This window comes from Bufo gargarizans, chromosome 6 (assembly GCF_014858855.1).
Source record: "Bufo gargarizans isolate SCDJY-AF-19 chromosome 6, ASM1485885v1, whole genome shotgun sequence".
Taxonomy (NCBI): domain Eukaryota; kingdom Metazoa; phylum Chordata; class Amphibia; order Anura; family Bufonidae; genus Bufo; species Bufo gargarizans.
Window position 1 is genome coordinate 83,465,979 of NC_058085.1, and position 19,386 is coordinate 83,485,364.

Below are 19,386 nucleotides of genomic sequence, written 5' to 3' on the forward strand. Positions count from 1 at the left end.
CCCATTCACCTTCCATTTATTATCAACAGGGAAAGAAAATTTCAGAAGTCCCTTTTTATCTTCTCCCAATTACATTCTTCACACTGCCCCCTCCCAAATAACATGGTGCCAATCCCCAGTTAGCCCAACTTGGCTGTCTGTAGATGTGTGAAGATGCCCGGACAACTGACTTGCCACCCGCTGGGTCACAGCCTGCTTCTGGCACAATGATGTCAGCGTACACAATGTCTGGAATGGATTTCACAGTGGTTTCAAGGAAGAGGGGGCAAGGGCAGCGGAGGGACTGTAACAATCAGTGCAGCGGAAACATTTGGGGCACATTAAAATAAAAAAAATATAATAAAATAAAAAATAATGGACTGCAATTTTGAACGTGTACAAATGAACTGACGCTGGCATCATGAGGTTTCTTTTTTTTTTTTATTTAAAATCTGGTCTCACTTCATTTTTCTACCCTGTAGAAAAAAAAAAGAGAATAAAGGTTACATATCAATATCTGGTCACATTTCCTGATTGCCAGCCATAAATAGGAGAAACGTGCCACGCCCAGCAGGACATAGCCCCTCACAACAGACAACCTATGATCCTCATCAGAAGTCCACACCTTTCCGCTTTATGAGAAAAGTCTGAGATTCAAGAGTCCAAAGGAAACAGGTTGCCTAATTGGGAGCTCCTGGTTGTCAAGCTCACCATTTCTCCTTACATTGCAGATGGAATCTGAAACAAATCCTGGCCACGTATGGCTACCAGAGAGGAGCGAATTTCAAATTTTGAAATTCGTTCGTTTGGTGGTAAAGGCAGAATTGCGTTATGGATTCCTTACCACGGACCATAAGGCAATTCTATGACGGAATGCATAACGGAAACGAGACGGATCCATTTTGCAGCCCATAGACTTTATTATAACAGAATGAATAATAGAATGCCTCTTAAAGGCATTCCGTCATAGAATTGCGTTATGGTCCGTGGTAACGGAATACATAACGCAATTCTGCTTTTACCACCAAACGAAGAGTGAACGAATTTCATAACATGAAATTAGCTCATCTCTAATGGCTACATTTACAACACAATATGCAGCCGCCTAGCAAACCAACATTCTCCAATCCACTACAACCAAACTGGAAGGAGATGACCACTGGCGACAAGTCATAATAGTTTTATTGTGGGCACCACGTCTGGCTGGATTTATGCCAGTTCTTGCTGTTTTGATTGCTGCATACATGGCGCTCAATGAGCTTCTTGTAATAACTGTTTGTCAAGCAGTAATAGCGCTTCCTGCTCCAGTCCCGGGGACCACATGAACACAGGGTGCAAAGGAGGCTGTAGGCATCTCAGGAGGCTGCCCCTGTAACTGGGGCAGATATGTCAATTCTAGTTACAGGAGAAATCGGGGAGAGGCAAAGGGTGCAAAATAAAAAAAAATAATGAATAAAATGAATGAATGAAAAAAAATAAAAAAATATTTCTTTAAACAGCCAACACAAAACTACATAACCCTATGGGAAAGATACAAAGTATTTTTAGGGCAATTTGTGCTATTAAAAAGAATGGAAAAAAATACTTATTTAGTAACATAAAATGACTTTATAGATTTCAAACTTGCATATTAGAAAAAAATTAAAGGGTGCTCAGTCATAAACAGGGAAGAATGATCTGTTCTTGAACTAGTTACATCTGTTTGAAGAACTTCCTATGGATTTACATGAACAGTAACAGAAAATTAATCCTGTGCTGGAAACGCAGGCAGCGTACATGTTAGGAGGAGAGGTTAGTAGGGTTGCCTTTAGTGAAGCAGAGTCCACTCATTGCCTGTGAGAAGATTAAAGTCGCACACAAATAAAGCAAACCTCTTAAAAGGTTTCTGTCACCAGAATTAACCCTATTAAACTAGCTGACATGTCAGCTGAACCTAAGTAATCTATTCCTACTTTTATCTATGAGCCCGTTACTCTAGAAATATAACTTATAATATGCTAATTAGAGTTGCTTCCTGATCCTAGAGGCCCTGTTCTCCCACCTCTGGCCACGCACTGCTACATTAGATTGACAGGGTCGGGGCGGCGTTGGTCTCCTACTGCCGGCCCTGTCTGCCGTGTAAATCTCGCGCCTGCGCAATCCCGTTCAGTATTCTGCGCAGTGAGTGAAGGGCGCTCGCCAGCTTCCTAGGGTTGTTTCGGGTATCAAAACTTTTGATACTTTTAGCCCAGTATCGATACCGGGATTTGTCTTTTATCGATACTAGGCTGTGCTATTGCACAGCCCAGTATCAGAGAATATGGATCCCGCTGCTCTCAGCAGCACAGGGAAGAAGGAAGCAGTCTCTCCCCTCCCCCCTGTTCTGCCACTGCCACCAATGAGACGAGAGAGGGGAGGAGGATGGGCTGTGGCCACTGCGCCACAAAGGATAACTAACATTTAATACTGTACATTACAAATGCAGGTGCGGCACTTGAGGGGTTCATTGCTGCGGATCGCAGTGCCCTGTCAGAGGTCGGGTGCCGGCAATGTGTTTCTGGCGCCGGCTGTATTTGTATATTAAACGTTACTTATTATTGGAGGCACAGTGCTCCCCCCCCCAGTATTAAAAACATTGGTGGCACAGAGCACCCTCCCCAGTATTAAAATCATTGGTGGCAGTGGCCACAGGCTCCCCTCACCTCCTCTCATTGGTGGCAGTGGCAGCCTCTGATCGGAGCCCCAGCAGTGTAATTGCGGGGCTCCGATCGGTTACCATGGCAGCCAGGACGCTGCTGAAGCCCTGGCTGCCATGGTAAGCTCCCTGCCACTGTGTGTACTATGCACAGGGCAGCAGGGAGAGTGTGAGGTCCTATTCACCCTAATAGAGCTCTATTATGGTGAATAGACAAGGGATTAAAAGATCCCAGGTTCTAGCCCCTAAGGGGGAAAATAGTTATTAAATAAAACTAAAAAAAACTAAAACTAAAAATAAGTTAAAATAAAACACACCAAAATATTACATATCGCCACGTCCGACAAGTCCAAACTATTAAAATATTAAAAGAAATCTCCTATGCGGTTATCACCGTAAAATAAAAAAATAAAAAAACTGCACAACTCGCTTTTTTTTTTTTTGTCCCCTTACCCCCAAAGAAATAGGATAGGACTGTTCGATTACAATCCATAAAATGCGGAATGCAGGCGGCTTTTTTTTGGCATTTTATTTTTTTCGCGTGATATCGAATATTGCAATACTTTTTTATGGTATCGAAACCGAATCAAAATTTTGGTATCAAAACAACCCTATGGCTTCCTCACTGCACCGGCGAGATTTCCCTAGCTCACAGGGCTGGCAGTTGGAGTTGAACGCTGCCTGGCCCTGTCAATCTAGTGTAGCAGGGCGTGGCCAGAGGTGGGAGAACGGGGCCTCTAGTAGCAGGGGCAACGTCCCCCCTTCCTGCTCCTAGAGGCTAATTAGCATATTATAAAAGTTAGATTTCTGGAGTAACGGGGCATAGATAATAGTAGGAATAGGCTAGTTAGGTTTAGCTGACATTAGCACGTCGCTAATGTCAGCTAGCTTAATAGGGTTAAATCTGGTGACAGAAACCCTTTAAAGTGCGGAAATGCATCACATGGCAGCAAATGGGTAGCCAGAAATGTGTAGTCACATGAAGCATGGTTGGCATGCATGCTGGACAGATGGTAACATGATTTAGTAAGGCAGCCTTACTTCATGGGAAGCCCCAGATTACCGAAGTGTTCTATACTTTGCCAACCTACTGCTTTGTTCAGCTGCAGTCCTGAGAGGAAGGAGAAAGAAGCAGTGGAAGAGAAGGTAAAAGCCTAGGAGTTAGAGACAGCTCTGAGTACATACAAGATTACAGCAGAGAAATCAGATCATAAAAGGCACAAATTATTTGGATCGAAAATACTGCCCTACAGATATGAGAATTGGAGAATAAGTGCTAAGCGCAAGACTACAGGCACCTGAGAGCAACAGGAAAACGCTCTCACATCTTCCAGCAAATGCAGACCGTTTAATTTTGATTTGGGCAATCTGTATCCGACATTTGATCCGCCAGAGAAGAGAAGAAAAATGATTACTTTACCTCTTGACTGCTTTCTGAGCAAGCATGCGGTTTCCAGCAAGGAACGTGACGATTCCCAGTATGGCCAAGTATTTTAGAGTCTGGAACATGTCCAGCTGAGTCCAATAAACATACATCAGGCCCAGCATAGCTAGAAGATAAAAAGGACAAGGAAATTATACACCGCACAGCAGTTACCTAAAGCCTCCAGAAGAGCATGTAGAAACATACCTGCATGTCCAAGATGGAAGACCAGTGTGCTTGGAGAGAAGCTGAAGTTGGAGATGTTCACACCAATCTTTACCCACTGGGAGAAAAAAAAAAAAAAAAAAAAAAAAAAAAGTGCGTTAAATATCGTCTGTTACATAAAGACTATACCTATGACACTGTCTGACCTGTTACATGTGCATTTCGCAGCTGAAGGCATCTGTGTTGGGGTCCCATGTTCATATGTGCCCACATTGCTGACAAAAATTATAATTTTAATATATGCAAATTCGCCTCTAGGAGCAATGTGGGCGTTGCCATTACACCTAGAGGCTCAGCTCTCTCTGTAACTGCAGGGCCCTCTGCACTTTGGCAGGGCCAGGCGATGAGGTTTTCACTGCCTGGCCGTGTCAAAGTGCAGAGGGTGCAGCAGTTGCAGAGAGAGCTGAGCCTCTAGGTGTAATGGCAACGCCCCTGTTGCTCCTAGAGGCTCATTTGCATTTACTAAAACTTCTCAGCAATGCAGGCACATATGAACATGGGACCAACACAGATGCCTTCAGCTGCCAAGTGCACATGTAACAGGTCAGCCAGTGTCATAGGTACAAATCTGCTGACAGATGCCCTTTAACATTAATGAACTTCAAGTGGTAAATCTAGCATGCGCACACACAAAAAAAAAAATTGTAAAGGCCAGTTTCTTTATTGTTTATGGAAGTAAAGTGCTCAGATGTGGTGGAAATAAAAATAAAAAAATAAAGTAACTTACCAGGATAAAGAGCAGGAGCAGTGGTGCCAGGACCAGGGCAGTGAAAGTATTTGAAACAACAGTAGGTGGCCTCTTCTCAGGCTCCCGGAATAAGTGCTGCACATACAGACATTAGATAAGTCACTCTACACATACTAGCACTGGAAGAGGATTTATTAAACTGTATAGCAGATGGAGGACACTAGAACGCATTCTTCTTTGTGGACTACAGCCATTTTGCTTTGGTAATGCTACCCTGTGAACACCCATTCACTCCAAGTAGCTGAGAAGTGCAGATGTGAAAATATGGCTTCTTCCTTGTAAATCAGCGCTACATGCATCTGGTATGACCGTTCAGCTCCACTAAGGTGAACTGGGCTACACAGGTTTAGCGCTGTTTTGTGGGAAAAAACAGCCATGCTTTTCGAGATCAGGATATGTTATAACGGCTTTTCTTGTTTTCTAATATTCAGTGTCAGTTTCTCCACAATAACTAAATCATGGTGACCCATTTATTTTGCATGATATGTGCAGAAAAAGTAATAGACGCATACATGTTCTTCAATGACCTACCCCCATTTGACCACAACTCACAACATGCCATGGATCCTCGTACCTGAATGTCTTGTTTGGGGGTGAACAAGGTCTTGCTCTGGACAGGGGTTGGAGTGTCCTCTTCAGGAAATTTGATGATCACATCAGCCTAAACCAAAAAGTAAGATTAATTCCATTTCAGACAAGAGCTCTGGTATTTCCCCAGTCTGACATGTAACGATGCCTATTGCATACCATGTTCCACAGGATGGGATTCTCCAGAGTAGCATCTCCTACAATCAAGTACAGCGTGTAAGTCCCAGACGCAGAGTCAAACTCAGACTTCCTTTCAGATGGATCAAGCTCAAATCTGTATGTGCCCTTGGTGTCTGGCTCGGCGACAAACACTACTTCTTGGCCAGTCTTCTGGTTATGCAGGCGAACAAATGTCTGGGGAACAAGCAGAAACATAACTAAGCATATGCCAAGGTTACTTGTAGGGTCATCCGGTTACAGAATGCAAGTGCTTTGTCAACCAATGACCTGGACTTATAGCACTGATCTGTTAGAGCGGACACGGCAGCTATCCTGAAATATCTGTTTTCAGAAAATACTTAAATTCCCCAATTCTTCTGTAACTCTGCGTTATGACTTTCCTGTATTACTCCTCCTAACAATGTATGAATGAGCTGAACCAATTTGATAGTTTGCCTACAAAATAGTGAAAGTATTGACACAGCCAACAGGTCCTCTTTAACAAAGGGCATTGATCTATAAGCGACAAGCGTCACTTAAAAGGGTTGTCCCACCACATGTCAAATTCATCTTATAGATCATAAAAATGAAGCCATTACGTAACATGGCACCACCTGGTGGTCAAAACAGCAGTGTGTACTGGTCACACATGCTCAGTCACTCCCCAACCTGATCACGGCACAGTAATCTTCCACTCACTGCAGATCAGCCAACAGAAATAGCTTTCTGCAGGGATGAAATAGATTTGCTCCTCTGCAGAGAACACAGCATAAGGCTACTCTGCAATTGAACAGAGGATCACTATGTAATGACCTGGCTGTGAGGAGAGTGCGTGAGCATGTCCACCGGCAACACACAGCTCTGTAGGTGGACATGAACATTGCTATACACTGACCACCAGGTGGCGTCATGTGATAACTCTTCATTGATTTTTTTGATTTTTTTTATTAAGAGCATGAAAATGGCAAAAATGTTTCAGTTCTTAGGATCTATCAGATGAATACATATAATGGTGGACAATATCTCTTAAATGAACATCATTTTATTTTTTTAGGAATTGTTAGCGTAGGTTTACACAACAGATTTGGAAAACCAAGTGTGGAATTCACACTATTTTTCTGTCCATTTTTTTATGCAGTTTTTTTTTATGCAATTTTTTTCCACCAATGGGTGCTTACGTCAATACCAACAATGGGTGTTTACGATCCGCACCAAAAACCACATGGTCATGTATGGAGCTGTTTTTTTTATGCGCCCCATTCATTTCAATGGAAGATTCTGCACGGATTCCACCCCAAGATAGGGCGTGCTGCTGCTTTTTCCCACATGGAGTGCTGTTTCCCATTGAAATGAATGGGAGGCCGTTAGATTTTTTATTTTTTTTTTGGAGCTGACTAGGGTGGAAATGCTCTAAAATCAGCACCAAAATACTCTGTGTAAACTGACCCTATGTGTATCAATGACCCTGTATCTCTTGTTCAAAAGGGAAACTACATTTTGGATACAAGCCTTTTGATCTGAAATAACATTACGACTTCTGCCTCCAGCAAAGTCAAGATGTGTAATGAAATATTGAAGGGGGTATTCGGGATCTGGTTTTCTCCACAAGCGGCACCACACTGGCCCATAAGCTGTGCCTGACATTGCAATTCAGCTCCCTTCTCTTGAATAGGGGATGAGGAGCAATACTACACAATGCCCATGCATAGTCGTGGTGTCGTTTCTGGAGAATTCTGGACATTAACCAATAATGCTAGAAAAAATAAAATAAAAAGGAATGCCTTCAATTTATTAGTAAAAAGATGCAGATGGCAACGCAAGACAAACCAATTGTGCGGAATTTCTAGAAAACTGACCTGATGAGGTGTCAGGCTGGCTCCTGTGTTCACATCGGTAAGCTGGAAAGACAGGGCAAAATTTTGGTGGCTGTCAGAGGTGAATGGTCCTTTGGCTTTAGAAGGGAATGCCACCCTAGAGGAAGGAAAGAAGTCTGTTTAGCCATTTCCAGTTTCTCCCACATTAAGAACAGAGACAATTGGTGCCATAATTACCTGGCAGTTTTGGGAGAGATACTCTGGTCTTTATCCACAATGGAGAGATCTACATTGCTGATTCCAACTTCTGTGGACACCTTCACCTTAATCTGTAAATGAAACAGCCAGCAATCCAATTTACTTTCCTATATTACTGTTCATACGTAGAAAAATGTTATTCTCTGAAACAGTTTTCATGGTGAAATATGATGAGACAAGTAAGGGCCAATCACAATCCTTATTAACCATTTCCTCTCATTAGAGCCATAGAGAAAAGAGCCGAGGCACCCTCTCGGATGAATGAGGGCACAATGTCCTGCAGCCTTACACAATTTTATTCAAGAGTCTCTTGCTTATCTCAAGGGGTTCTGAAACCGGGCAAAGTAAAGATTCAGAGCCATCATTTCCTGCTCACGCCTTTCATATGAAGACATGCTAAGTGGATAATTAAGGTAATTAGACCCGAGCATTAGGAATGAAGGGGCCATGGAAAAGCTCTACATCACATTATGCAGCACATTCGCTAGACAAGTTGACACTATTCATTATAGGTCTCTCTGTGTCAGACGAGAGATTTTAGGTCATACACACCTCCACCTGGTTTGCCAGGAAACGGCTGTCACCCTCCACACTCACTGAGAAGTCATAGTAGCCGCTTGCAGGCTTGGACTCCATAAAATTCAGTTCAAAGGCGTCCCTGAAGGAAGAACAGAAGTTACAGCATGAATTATGTTGTCAGGACGTGAATATATTTAGCATTTGACGTTTCTGACCTGTGCACAGCAGCTGAATTAAACATTTCCTTTATGGGAACATAACATAAAATAACCTATACCTGGCTATTACTGTAGATTCATGTCTTGCCCCCAATAACCAATAGGACAGATTGGAGAATGCTGCAAATATGGAACACCACCAGTTATAAAAACATACCCTCCTGTCAGTACAGTAATCGCTAGGCCCCTTTACAGGGGCCAGTGATTGGGGACATTATCTGCAAGGTGTTCCTAGAAATGCTCATTCCTGATTCCCAGCCACCCAATTTACGAGCAAATGCTTGTTCATCGGTCACCTAAATCATTGCTTCTGTGCAGCAGATCTAAACAGCAATCTGCTATCCTAAAGCAATGATTCTCTATGGACACATCAGGGATCACTCGTCCCCACACAGAGGAGATGACTGCTGCAATAATCACTTGCTATGTTGGCCCCTGTAAAGTGGCCTTAAATAATGTCTGACTACCCCTTTATGACAATCTTACTGCACATCCTGTAAATAGCTACAGTGGGAAAGAAAATTGATAATAAACGTTGCAACTTTCTGAAGTTGCGTCTAAGATAATGAATTACTTACCCGGATGGAGTAAACGCAGCGTTCTCCAGAACTGTGGCCTTGGTGCTACTGGACTTGGCTTGAGTCAGTTTCACTTTGGCATCTGACAGTTGCTGGGAGAGAACGTTGGTAACCAGAAGCTGTGCAAAAGGAAAAAAAGAAAACTATTATAACAGTCTACAGAATAGATTCTGAAATGTCTTTACACTCACTGTGTTTTATTACTTCAAAGCATCTCAACTAAAAGGTGAAGCACTTTGCTAATAGTATTCCTACTGCAATAATGCAATCCTATCTGACTCCATAGTGTAGTGTAAGGAGTCCCTTCATCTGCGGGATCAGATTACAAAAAGTCTGCTTGCAGGATCCACTGTGACACAGATCTGTATGGGAGCTGTATGCACACAGTGGAACATCAGGATAATTTCACACAAGCGAGTTTTCCATCCGGATGCGATGCGTGTAGCGAACTGATAGCATCAAGACCGAATCCCTGTCCCATTCATCTCAATGGGTCGGGGCATGTTTTTCACGCATCATCTTTGCATTCAGGAAAAATTGCAACAGGTTCTATATTGTGCATTTTTCACGCTGCCCTGGCCCCACAGAAATTAATCGGGCTAGCGTTAAAAATTGAATGGTTGCTGGATATGTTGAAGGTTATTCTTCAAGCATGAAAAACGCCTCAAAAACTGACTACATCTACGTGGAAAGAAACTGAAACACTGAACGCAATCACAGACAAAACTGACTGAACTTGCCTGCAAAACCATTAACAGATTCTGACAACCCATAACACTTGTGTGAGAGAAGACTTGGGGTACAGCCCTACAGAGAGGTTGGCAGCATGCAGCCAAACTATGCCCACCCACAGCAACCAATGGTCGCAGGAGCTTGCAGCAAACTCACGTGACCACTGCTTGACGAAGGTGGGCATAGCTACTTGTGGACAGCTGTCCTGATGGCTACATAGAAATCCATGCACACGACCGTATTCACTTCAATGGAGCTGCAAAAGATGTGCTGTCCGCATCCGTTTCACCGTTCTATGGTCCGCAAAAAAATATAACATGTCCTATTCTTGTCCATTCTCCGTTTTTATATATTAATGGCTGTCCGTGTCGTTCCACAAATTGCAGAATGCACACAGATGCCATCCGTGTTTTGTGGATCCGCAATTTGCAGACCGCAAAACACACAATGGTCGTGTGCATGTAGCCTTAGATTGTGACATGCGTTCGAACAATAAAGGGGCGGTTCCATGGACTTTTGAGGAGTTTCAGGCTTTTCTATTTTATTTTTTTTTAACAAGGTTAACAATGCAATTCTGTCCATCAGGGCAATGGAAACCTGAGGAAACCATAATACCAGGGTGAATAAAGACAAGCATATTGTAATGAATCATCCATAATGACGATTAGTAAATCAAAGGCCGCAAACCACTTTTAAAGAAAGCAATCTATAGCATCACAAACTCCGTCATGTCAGACAAATCTGTCCAGCAATAATAATACGCACTCTCAGGAGGGGCTGTTTGTGAGACACTGCCGCAGGTCCATCAGGCACAACGATGAGTGGAAGGTGGTAACGATTGTGGGACAAGGCAGAAGCTGCAAAGGCCACGCTGAAGGCTTCTGAGAGGGAATCAAAGCTCTTCCTGCTGAAGATGGCATTTACTAGCTGGACAATCTGGTCCTGAGAAACAGAAAAAGTCACTGCTAAGAAGCCTGGACCAGACAAATAATAAAAAGGATGATCTTTTACAACTTTTCTTACCTCTTTCAAGGCAGGCTCCACACCAACGTGATCCGACAAACTGTATGTAGCAGCCACAAACAGAGCAGTAGCTTCTAGACCTTCCTCGAACTGCAGGTACTGACCACCCAGGTCATCCAGTCGGGCCACCAGGTCCTATAGGTGGAATTCCCCAAAATGTACTACTGAATGATTCAAAACGTATTATATGTTCAGGAAAATAAATCCTATTCACCGCATAATAGGGAGCTAAGCAGTGGTCTAATGAGGTCCATAGCGCCCTGATGTGTAGATCAATGGCACGGCTTATGTGCGTAATGTGGACTGCCAGCCTTTGGTCATCCACATTACACTTCAGAATGATCAGATCAACCAGCGTATGTCAAGCTATGGCCTATAGCACTCTATATCACTAGCCTACAGAAAACAATGGCAAACTTCACGGATGATTTCATACTTTTTTTTTTGTATAAGGAAATAAAACATGGAGTGACTGCACCTTAAGAATCTGCATGGGCAATGCAAGTCTGAGGCAAAATAAGAAAGCCCAATAAAATGTTATTAGAAACGGAAGATAAAGGAATTCACTAGAAATGTATAAAAAGGTTCTATTTTCCCTCAGCCAAACTTGACAAAATAAGAATGTAGTGCTGACCACATTCCTCTGTGAAGTGAATGCCATTACCTCGATTTCCTCCACAATCCCTCGCAGGTCAGCTTGCTGGGACAGCATGGACGCGGTCAAGAGAGCCTCAATAGTTCTGCAGAGAAAGACAGAAGTGAGGAACACTGGGCTAACGGGGGTTTCTAAAATCTATTGCGTCTCATTCTTGACGCAGCTGCAGGAGACGTGGAAGGGACATCTGCACGGGTTAAGACATGAACACAGAAATAAGCAGAGCCCACCATCTTCACCCTGACAGACAAGGGGCCCCCTTCCTCTTAGGTAAGTCATATGCAGCTCTCAGGGACTCTTGTACCTTCAGGCTACACAACCGATGACTAGAGTCAAGGATTCCCGGCACAGTCAAGGAAAGCAGGGCGGCACACCTCTGCATAGGTACAATATGGCCACAAAGTGGGGTCAGCAAAAAAAAAAGCTGGGGTGTCACCTGCAGCGCTACACAAGGTTATAACTAGGGTTGGAGCTGAAGGTGTGAACAGAACAAGGGATCGGGTAGGACATAAACCAGTACGCTTTCATAATTAGAGCTTCTGACTGGAGGCTAGCCATTACTGTGGCTTCCAAAGTTTAGCCAGCTACCCCTATACCATGCTGTCCTACTGTGGGGACAGTCTGCAGTGAACACTACCGCCCCCATCACTAAATCTAGGCAATCTCAGCCTGTGTGCCTAGACTTAAGGGGCCTTTACACTGCCGGGACATCAGGCAGATGGCTAACAAGCGTTTGCACGAACGCTCGATAGCGATGATCTGCCAGTGTAAATAAGGAATGCTTGTTCCTTGGGTAACTGGATCTTTCATGTGGTCACCGAAATCCTCTTTTGCCGACAGCAGATCATGCGGTCTAAACATAACTGCTGCCGGCAAACAATAATTCTGTATGGTGATGGCATTAGAGATCACTCCACCTCATACTGTGGAGGAGATCTCTGCATGTAAACGTGGTCTCCTTCACTGACAAGCAGGCACAAGCTTGCACACTTCCTTCCCGAGAATCGTCTGCTCAGGTGAGCAGTGTAGAGGGGCATATTGTCTTGACAGGATATCATGTGCATGTGTGGTCACTGGGGAAGAGGGAAATAACCCGATACCAGATATCTCTGGTAGCAGCTTAACGCCCATGTGAACATACGATTGGGCATGTTAAAATCTAAAGGCCCCTCAATTAACCAAAAGGATTGTTGGGGACAATCGCCTGCTCGTTAGTGGAGGAAACCACATTTACATACAGCAATCTCCTCCACAGTAGGGGAGGAGTGATCTCTTATGCCATCACTCTTCCCCATACAGAATCATTTTTTGACAGCAGCAGAGGCTGTTTGGACGCCCCGATCTGATGCCGGCAAAAGATAATTTAGGTGACCGCATGCAAGAGCCAATTACGCAACGAATGAGCGTTCATTAGGTAATCGGCAGCACCTTTACACCGGCAGACTATTAATAATGCACGTAGGCAATGATCTGCCTGATGCTCCTGTAGTGTAAAGGCCCCTAATATGCAAAATCCGTCATTCCCCAGAGATCTGCCGCTGGTGGGGAAAGAGTCGGAGCACTCCTATATACAGATGTCATCTACAATGTGTATGGGGACCTTTAACATGCACTCTGTTGTATAGGACTGATTTAGAAGCCCATAAAGCAGTAAAGATACAGAGACGGGTGTGGGATAGACGCGGCAATTACTCTTCCTTCCTCCGCTACAAATGCATTTTTATGTATATTAGACTCCAACATTACAAAACATCTATTTACTAGAAGTAGGCAGCTCATAATATGGGAAGGATCCCACCCAAAAGGTAACTCTTCCCGCTCTATGACAGCCTCATTTCCATGACAAATGTACTGGGCCTCCCATGGGTAGTGCAGGGGCAGAAGAGATCAGAAGCATTAGCTTACAAAGGAAGAGAATGACAGACATATTCTGATCCACGGACTAAAAAGAAACCGCTCTGGCGGTGACAGTACTCTGCTGTCACCGGGGACTTTATCTTGAGGTGCATTTAAAACTCTTGTAAATTGCTTTTTTCCCTCTTGTTCAGAATTAAGCACGTTGTTAGCACTGCCATTTATATGGAGATTAGCAGTTTACATTATACTCCTGAATCACGCTTTAATTCCGAGTGACTCAATTCTCTCACAGCTTTAATGATGTGTTCTCCGGGGATAAGGCTAGGACCATGTAGTCCACCGATGGAACCAACTGCTCAGGACTGACAAGGAGCAGTCTGACATTGGCTTTGTCCGCCCGTGTGTGTACGCTCTTCTAACCAGGACTTCTATCAGAAACAAGCTGTGACATGGCACTTACTGGGACTCTGCAGTAAAGAGAAGAAACCCCCCCGAACTACGCGGTTCAATAGAACAAAGCGGAGCCTCATTAACCAGCGTAAGCCCTTAGGGTCCATTCAGATGTCCTGAAGTGTTTTGTGGACTTCACATGGCAAGCCCTATGATAGAAATGTCTATTCTTGTCAGCATCAGCAGACATGCATCTTTTTTGCGGGGCCGCAGAACGGTACTACAGATGCAGATAGCACACGGTGTGCTGTCCACATCTTTTGCAGCCAGGGGTGTGGACATAATTTTTTTTTTTAAACTTGTCGAAGGACTAAAGCGGGGGCTCGATCTACTTGTCATGATACAAAAAATTATTTTAAATCAAAACCATATTTCAGTACACCGCCACGCTTCCTTATGCAGGGAGGTGGCTGGCTTGCGTTCCAGTCTTTGTGGTGTGAAATGACAAAGTTTAGTCCCTGTTCACACCAGAAGATTCTGTCCAGAATGCACTACATCGCAGCCAGCTCACTATGTTGTGAGGCAGAAGGGGGTGTGACGATCTATTGAAGTCAATGGCACCGTAGCCAATCAGATGCACAGGATCGCAAGGCACAATTATGCCTGAGGTCCGGTCACAATGCTGCTTGCAGCAGTTTGTTTGGACTGGACCGCAGGCATAATGTGCCTTGCGATCCTGTGCAGCCGCTGGGCATGGTTATGGTGCCAATCACTTCAAACAGACCACTACGCCCCCTCCTGCCCCACAATATAGTTAGCCGGCCGCAATGCGGTGCAGTGCAGTGCATTCTGGACAGAATCAGGCCCGAGCGCACTGCCTGGTGTGAACGAGGCCTTAATCTGACCACAACAATTAGTTTAGTGCACACTCTTGGTCTTAGCACATTACTACCCGTACCTATAGGTGGTTTAGGCAAAATAGCTGCTGATGTCGCATGGAAAGGACCCCCCCCCCCTCACCTTCCCAGTTGGACAACACCTGCAGAAAGGGTTTCCACTGAGTGATGCTGGCAGAGTGGAGAGTTCGATCAATGCCCCTGGCTCTGTCACTGCTCCTCCACCTGAGCCTGGAGACGTGACAGAACCTTTCATTGCTCCACCCCTCCAGCTCTGTCATTTCTTCTTTCCCACACGGTCACTACACCCCCCCCCCCCCCCCCCGCTCTATCACCGCGGCTGCGTCACTGCTCGTCCACTACCGCTCCACGCCCCCAGCTCGTCACCGGTCCACTGCTCCGGTAAACAACGCCATATCAGCCCTGCTACTTGCCTGCAGCAGTGCTAAGCTACTGAACGAACTACCTGCCCGGCGCCCGGAACTGCATGTCTTATTGCTGAGAAAAATTATGTTTAAATATAGAGCATATAGAGCAGAGCCTCTAGGTGTAATGGTAACGCCCCCATTGCTCCTAGAGGCTAATTTGCATACATCAAAACATCATGTAGCCACTAGGCTTTTTCTTCCTTTATACACATGGCGGCAGGGGCACATTTTCCAACTACACAGCCTGACTGCTTCCACCAGACTGGAGGATCGGGACAACTATCAAGTATTCACCGCTACACATCAGCATCACAGACTCTCCTCTAGAAGCACTACTTATAACTTAGAGGACAGCAGATGTGGTAGAACCCCGCTTCTAGTCATTGGTTCTTAGGTGCAGTCAGAGTAAGCGCAGGAATTCTTCTTTCATGTATATACTAGCTGAAGGACCCGACTTTGCTCGGGTATATTTAATCTATTTCATTTACTGTCTGTGTGTGTGTGTCGTTAAAGGATAGACAGTATCCACTATAACAGTGACATCTACAGCACCCTGCCCCCTTAACAGTGACCTCCACAGTGCCCCCTCTCCTTAAAATGGGACCTCCACAGCAGCCAACCCCCTTAACTTTGAGCTTTACAGCAACCAGCCCCTTTAACAGCGAGTTCCAAAGCACCCCACCCCCTTGACAGTTACCTCCTCAGGGGCCCGGCCTCTTAAGGGTCCATTCACACGTCCGTTGTTTGTTTCCTGATCTGTTCCGTTTTCTGCTGAACAGATCTGGACCAGATCTGGACCCATTCATTTTCAATGGGTCCTGAAAAAAAACGGACAGCACAATGTCAGATTTTTTTCAGGACCCATTAAAAATGAATGGGTCCAGATCTGGTCCAGATCTGTTCAGCAAAAAACGGAACAGATCAGGAAAGAAACAACGGACGTGTGAATAGACCCTAACAGTGACCTCTACAGCACCCGCCTCTTAACATTGACCATAGGTTACAGTTCCCTTAACAGCGACTGCCACAGTACTCCGCTGCCTTAACAGTGACCTCACAGTACCCTGCTGCCCCTTTAATAGTGGCCTCCACAGTCCCCTACTCCCTTAACGGTGACCTCCACAGCGCCCTCCCCTTAATTTTTTGGAATCAGATCATTTTTATTAGACTTTTTTTTGAAAATCACAAAAAACAAAAAAAAAAAAAAACAAAGAAGGAAAATAGTCTGCACAGTATACATGCAACAGTTGATGACAATAATACCATGGCATTACAAGATCGGGCAAAAAGTTACTGTCATGGGTACCCCACGTATCATCTAACATAATATTAGAAATAACATAAGATCAAGTAATCTAGTTACACAGTATACCTGGTACAGAAGCACATTTCCCATCCATTTTAATTTATAAACATACAAACATCCCTCCCTATCCAACTAAAGCCCAATTCCCCCCTCCCCCCCCACCCGAGCGATGGAACGGATCCGAACTACAAAATCAGTTATCTTATTAATATAACAAAAGCATAGCCATTGGTGTACTTCTATCTGTTTAGCAGTCCCCTTCACATCCATCCCACGTAGTACTAAACACCTTCATACGGCATACATCCAGAACTAAATAGGATAAAGGAGAAAGAAAGCACACATACACAAGAACTGTGCCTCTACCCACACACTAGTCCATCTAAGAAGAGAGGCTAATCCGGACACTGCATCCTAAATTTCTCCCTGATATCCCATATTTTGTTAAACTTCATTACACATTGTCTTTTCATACACACCTTTCTCGAAGCGTATTATATCTGACATTCTATTGAGGAATTCTCCCCTAGTCTGAGATTGGGGTCTAAGCCAAAATCTGGCTATTAGTTTCCTAGCTTGAAATAGCAGACGCTGTACTCCCAGACGGTGATGACGATTTCTGATGTCTAATATCCCGACCACACATGTTCTCGGTCCAGGCGGAACTGTGATATTAAATGCGTCTTTTATTAAGGCCAGAACCGCGGACCAAAAGTTCCTGAGCTCCGCACAATCCCAGAACATGTGTAACAAGGATGCAGGGCCCATGCCACATCTAGGACAATCCGCATCTTCCCGAACACCTACCCGGCATAAAAACTCTGGAGTCCTATACACCCGGTGTATTAAAAACAGCTGGGACATACGCTGCCCCTCACAAACTGACAGTTGCGGAGTGAGCGCTAAGAGCGACTTCCACTGCTCTTCTGAGATCGGCCCAACCTCACTTTCCCATTTAGATTTGACTGCTAAAACCTCTTGTTTTAGTGATTTCACATACAGGTTCCTGTAGGTAGATGATATCAGACCGCTCGAGGAGCTGGTTGTGGGAAGTTGCTGAAACAACGGGACCATAGTACATTTCAACGATATGGATTTAGTCTGTGTCTGAAAGCAATGCCGTAGTTGCAGAAATTGATAGAAGTGTGTGGGAGACCAAATTCAGTTCTCAACTGTTCAAAGGACTTAAAAACATTGGCGCTCTGTAGTTGACATAAATATCTCACTCCTTTGCGCTCCCAGGGTGAAAAGCCATCTAACTGGAATAATTCAGGAAGGTGCGGATTTCTCCAGATAGGGGAAAACCGCGTAAACATTGGGCATGAGAATCATTTTAAGAAGGTTACTCCTCCCAATTTCAGATAGTGGCAACTTGCACGGCTGCCCCTTTATTAGTGACCTCCACAGTATCCCGTCTCGTTAAAGGGGTTGTCTGATTTATTTTTCATGTTCTTTGTATGTTTCAAACTAGGCAAATGTAACAGCTTTACCATGCACTTACTGCATGACCCGTGATGTCAGTTTCTCTCCCTGCTCTCATGATGTTTTGTGCACAAGCCTGAGAGATCAGATATGTATCTGTACAGGAGAGGTCACTGTGCTGGCCACACACCCCTGCACTGCCATCTGCTGCTGTCTGCTCTCTCCCTGAATTCTTAACCCCTTCAGCTGCACAGACTCAGGGCTGAAGGCTTTACAGAGTAGCTGAAGGCAGTGAGGAGGCAAATGCTGGGCACAGGAGCTGACAGAGGAGTTCTGCAGAGCATTGCACAAGAACAGGTAGGGGAACATCCTGTGTGTATCAGCGGTGTCATTGTACTTGTAGTCCTACACATACAACATACTGCTGAGTCTCCCAGCAGGCAGACATTTAACTTGGGGCAGACTTATTCACTCCCTTTGCAGAGCAGGGGGAGGGGCAAAGATTGTTGTTATTGCAGGTAAACAAAGGGCCAGAAGAGAACCAGGGAAATGAGAAAATAGATATTTTTTGCCGAAAACTTGCTTAGCTTAGTTATATATTGCTGACCATCAGATTTACAGTGCTATATATTTTTTTCGGACAACCTCTTTAACATTAATTTCAACAATAACCCGCCCCTTCAACAGTGACCTCCACAAAGTTCGATTCCCCTAAAATGTGACTTCAACAACACCCCACCTCCTTAACAGTGACCTCTACAGCACCCCGCCCCTTAACACTGACCTCTATAGCAGACCGTCCCCTTAACCCTGACCTCCACCGTACCCTGCCCCCTTAAAGGGAGTCTGTCACCGACATTTGACAATATAAACTGCTTACGTGGCGCTCTAGCACAACTACACAAGATTCAAATGGTACCTTTGTTGTATTCTTCTGACTTTCACTAGCTGAAAAAACATAGTTTTATCTATATGCAAATGACGGCTCACAAGTGCCCAGGGGCGGGGTTCTTGTTGTAGGAGCCCAGGCTGCTCTGCCTTCTTTTCATATTACCCCTCCCCAGCCTCTTGCTGGTCCCGCCCTATAAGGCTGCTTCATCATCCCAAGTACCAGCCGAGATCCGGCGCGTGCACAGTTCACCATCGGCCCGGGCATGCGCACTACGATGCCCATTGTGGGGAGCGGCATCGCTTCATGTTGTGCGCATTCGCCGGCTGACCGGAAGCAAGCAGGGAGACTGGAGGCAAGCCGAGCAAGAGAAAGTTAAGTATATCCACATTACAGTGCGCATGCCCGAGCCGGCGGTGAACTGCGCACACACGCCGGATCTCGGCCGGTGGTACTTGGGATGATGAAACAGCCTTATAGGGTGTGACCAGCAAGAGGCTGGGGAGGGGTAATATGAAAAGACGGCAGAGCAGCCTGGGCACTTGCGAGCCCTCATTTTGCATATAGATAAAACAGTTTTTTCAGCTGGTGAAAGTCAGAAGAAT

The 19,386-nt window shown here is 44.8% G+C and overlaps 1 protein-coding gene across 2 annotated transcripts in view; it reads right to left on the minus strand.

Annotated features, from left to right (window-relative positions):
• LOC122940779 (dolichyl-diphosphooligosaccharide--protein glycosyltransferase subunit 2-like) overlaps positions 1-19,386 on the minus strand; it is a 28,470-nt gene continuing 9,084 nt past the window's right edge. Inside the window, exons 5-18 of one of the 2 annotated variants that reach the window (XM_044297530.1) lie at positions 11,603-11,678; positions 10,939-11,073; positions 10,681-10,857; positions 9,184-9,302; positions 8,421-8,526; positions 7,848-7,939; positions 7,653-7,767; positions 5,797-5,991; positions 5,624-5,710; positions 5,029-5,124; positions 4,284-4,359; positions 4,074-4,203; positions 3,695-3,764; positions 1-455 (exon numbers count right to left, since the gene is read on the minus strand). In XM_044297530.1, coding sequence (XP_044153465.1) covers positions 3,713-3,764; positions 4,074-4,203; positions 4,284-4,359; positions 5,029-5,124; positions 5,624-5,710; positions 5,797-5,991; positions 7,653-7,767; positions 7,848-7,939; positions 8,421-8,526; positions 9,184-9,302; positions 10,681-10,857; positions 10,939-11,073; positions 11,603-11,678 — 1,456 coding nt within the window. In that variant the 3' untranslated portion in view covers positions 1-455; positions 3,695-3,712. The remainder of the gene's footprint in view (positions 456-3,694; positions 3,765-4,073; positions 4,204-4,283; positions 4,360-5,028; positions 5,125-5,623; positions 5,711-5,796; positions 5,992-7,652; positions 7,768-7,847; positions 7,940-8,420; positions 8,527-9,183; positions 9,303-10,680; positions 10,858-10,938; positions 11,074-11,602; positions 11,679-19,386) is intronic. The other variant, XM_044297531.1, reaches the window with a different exon arrangement.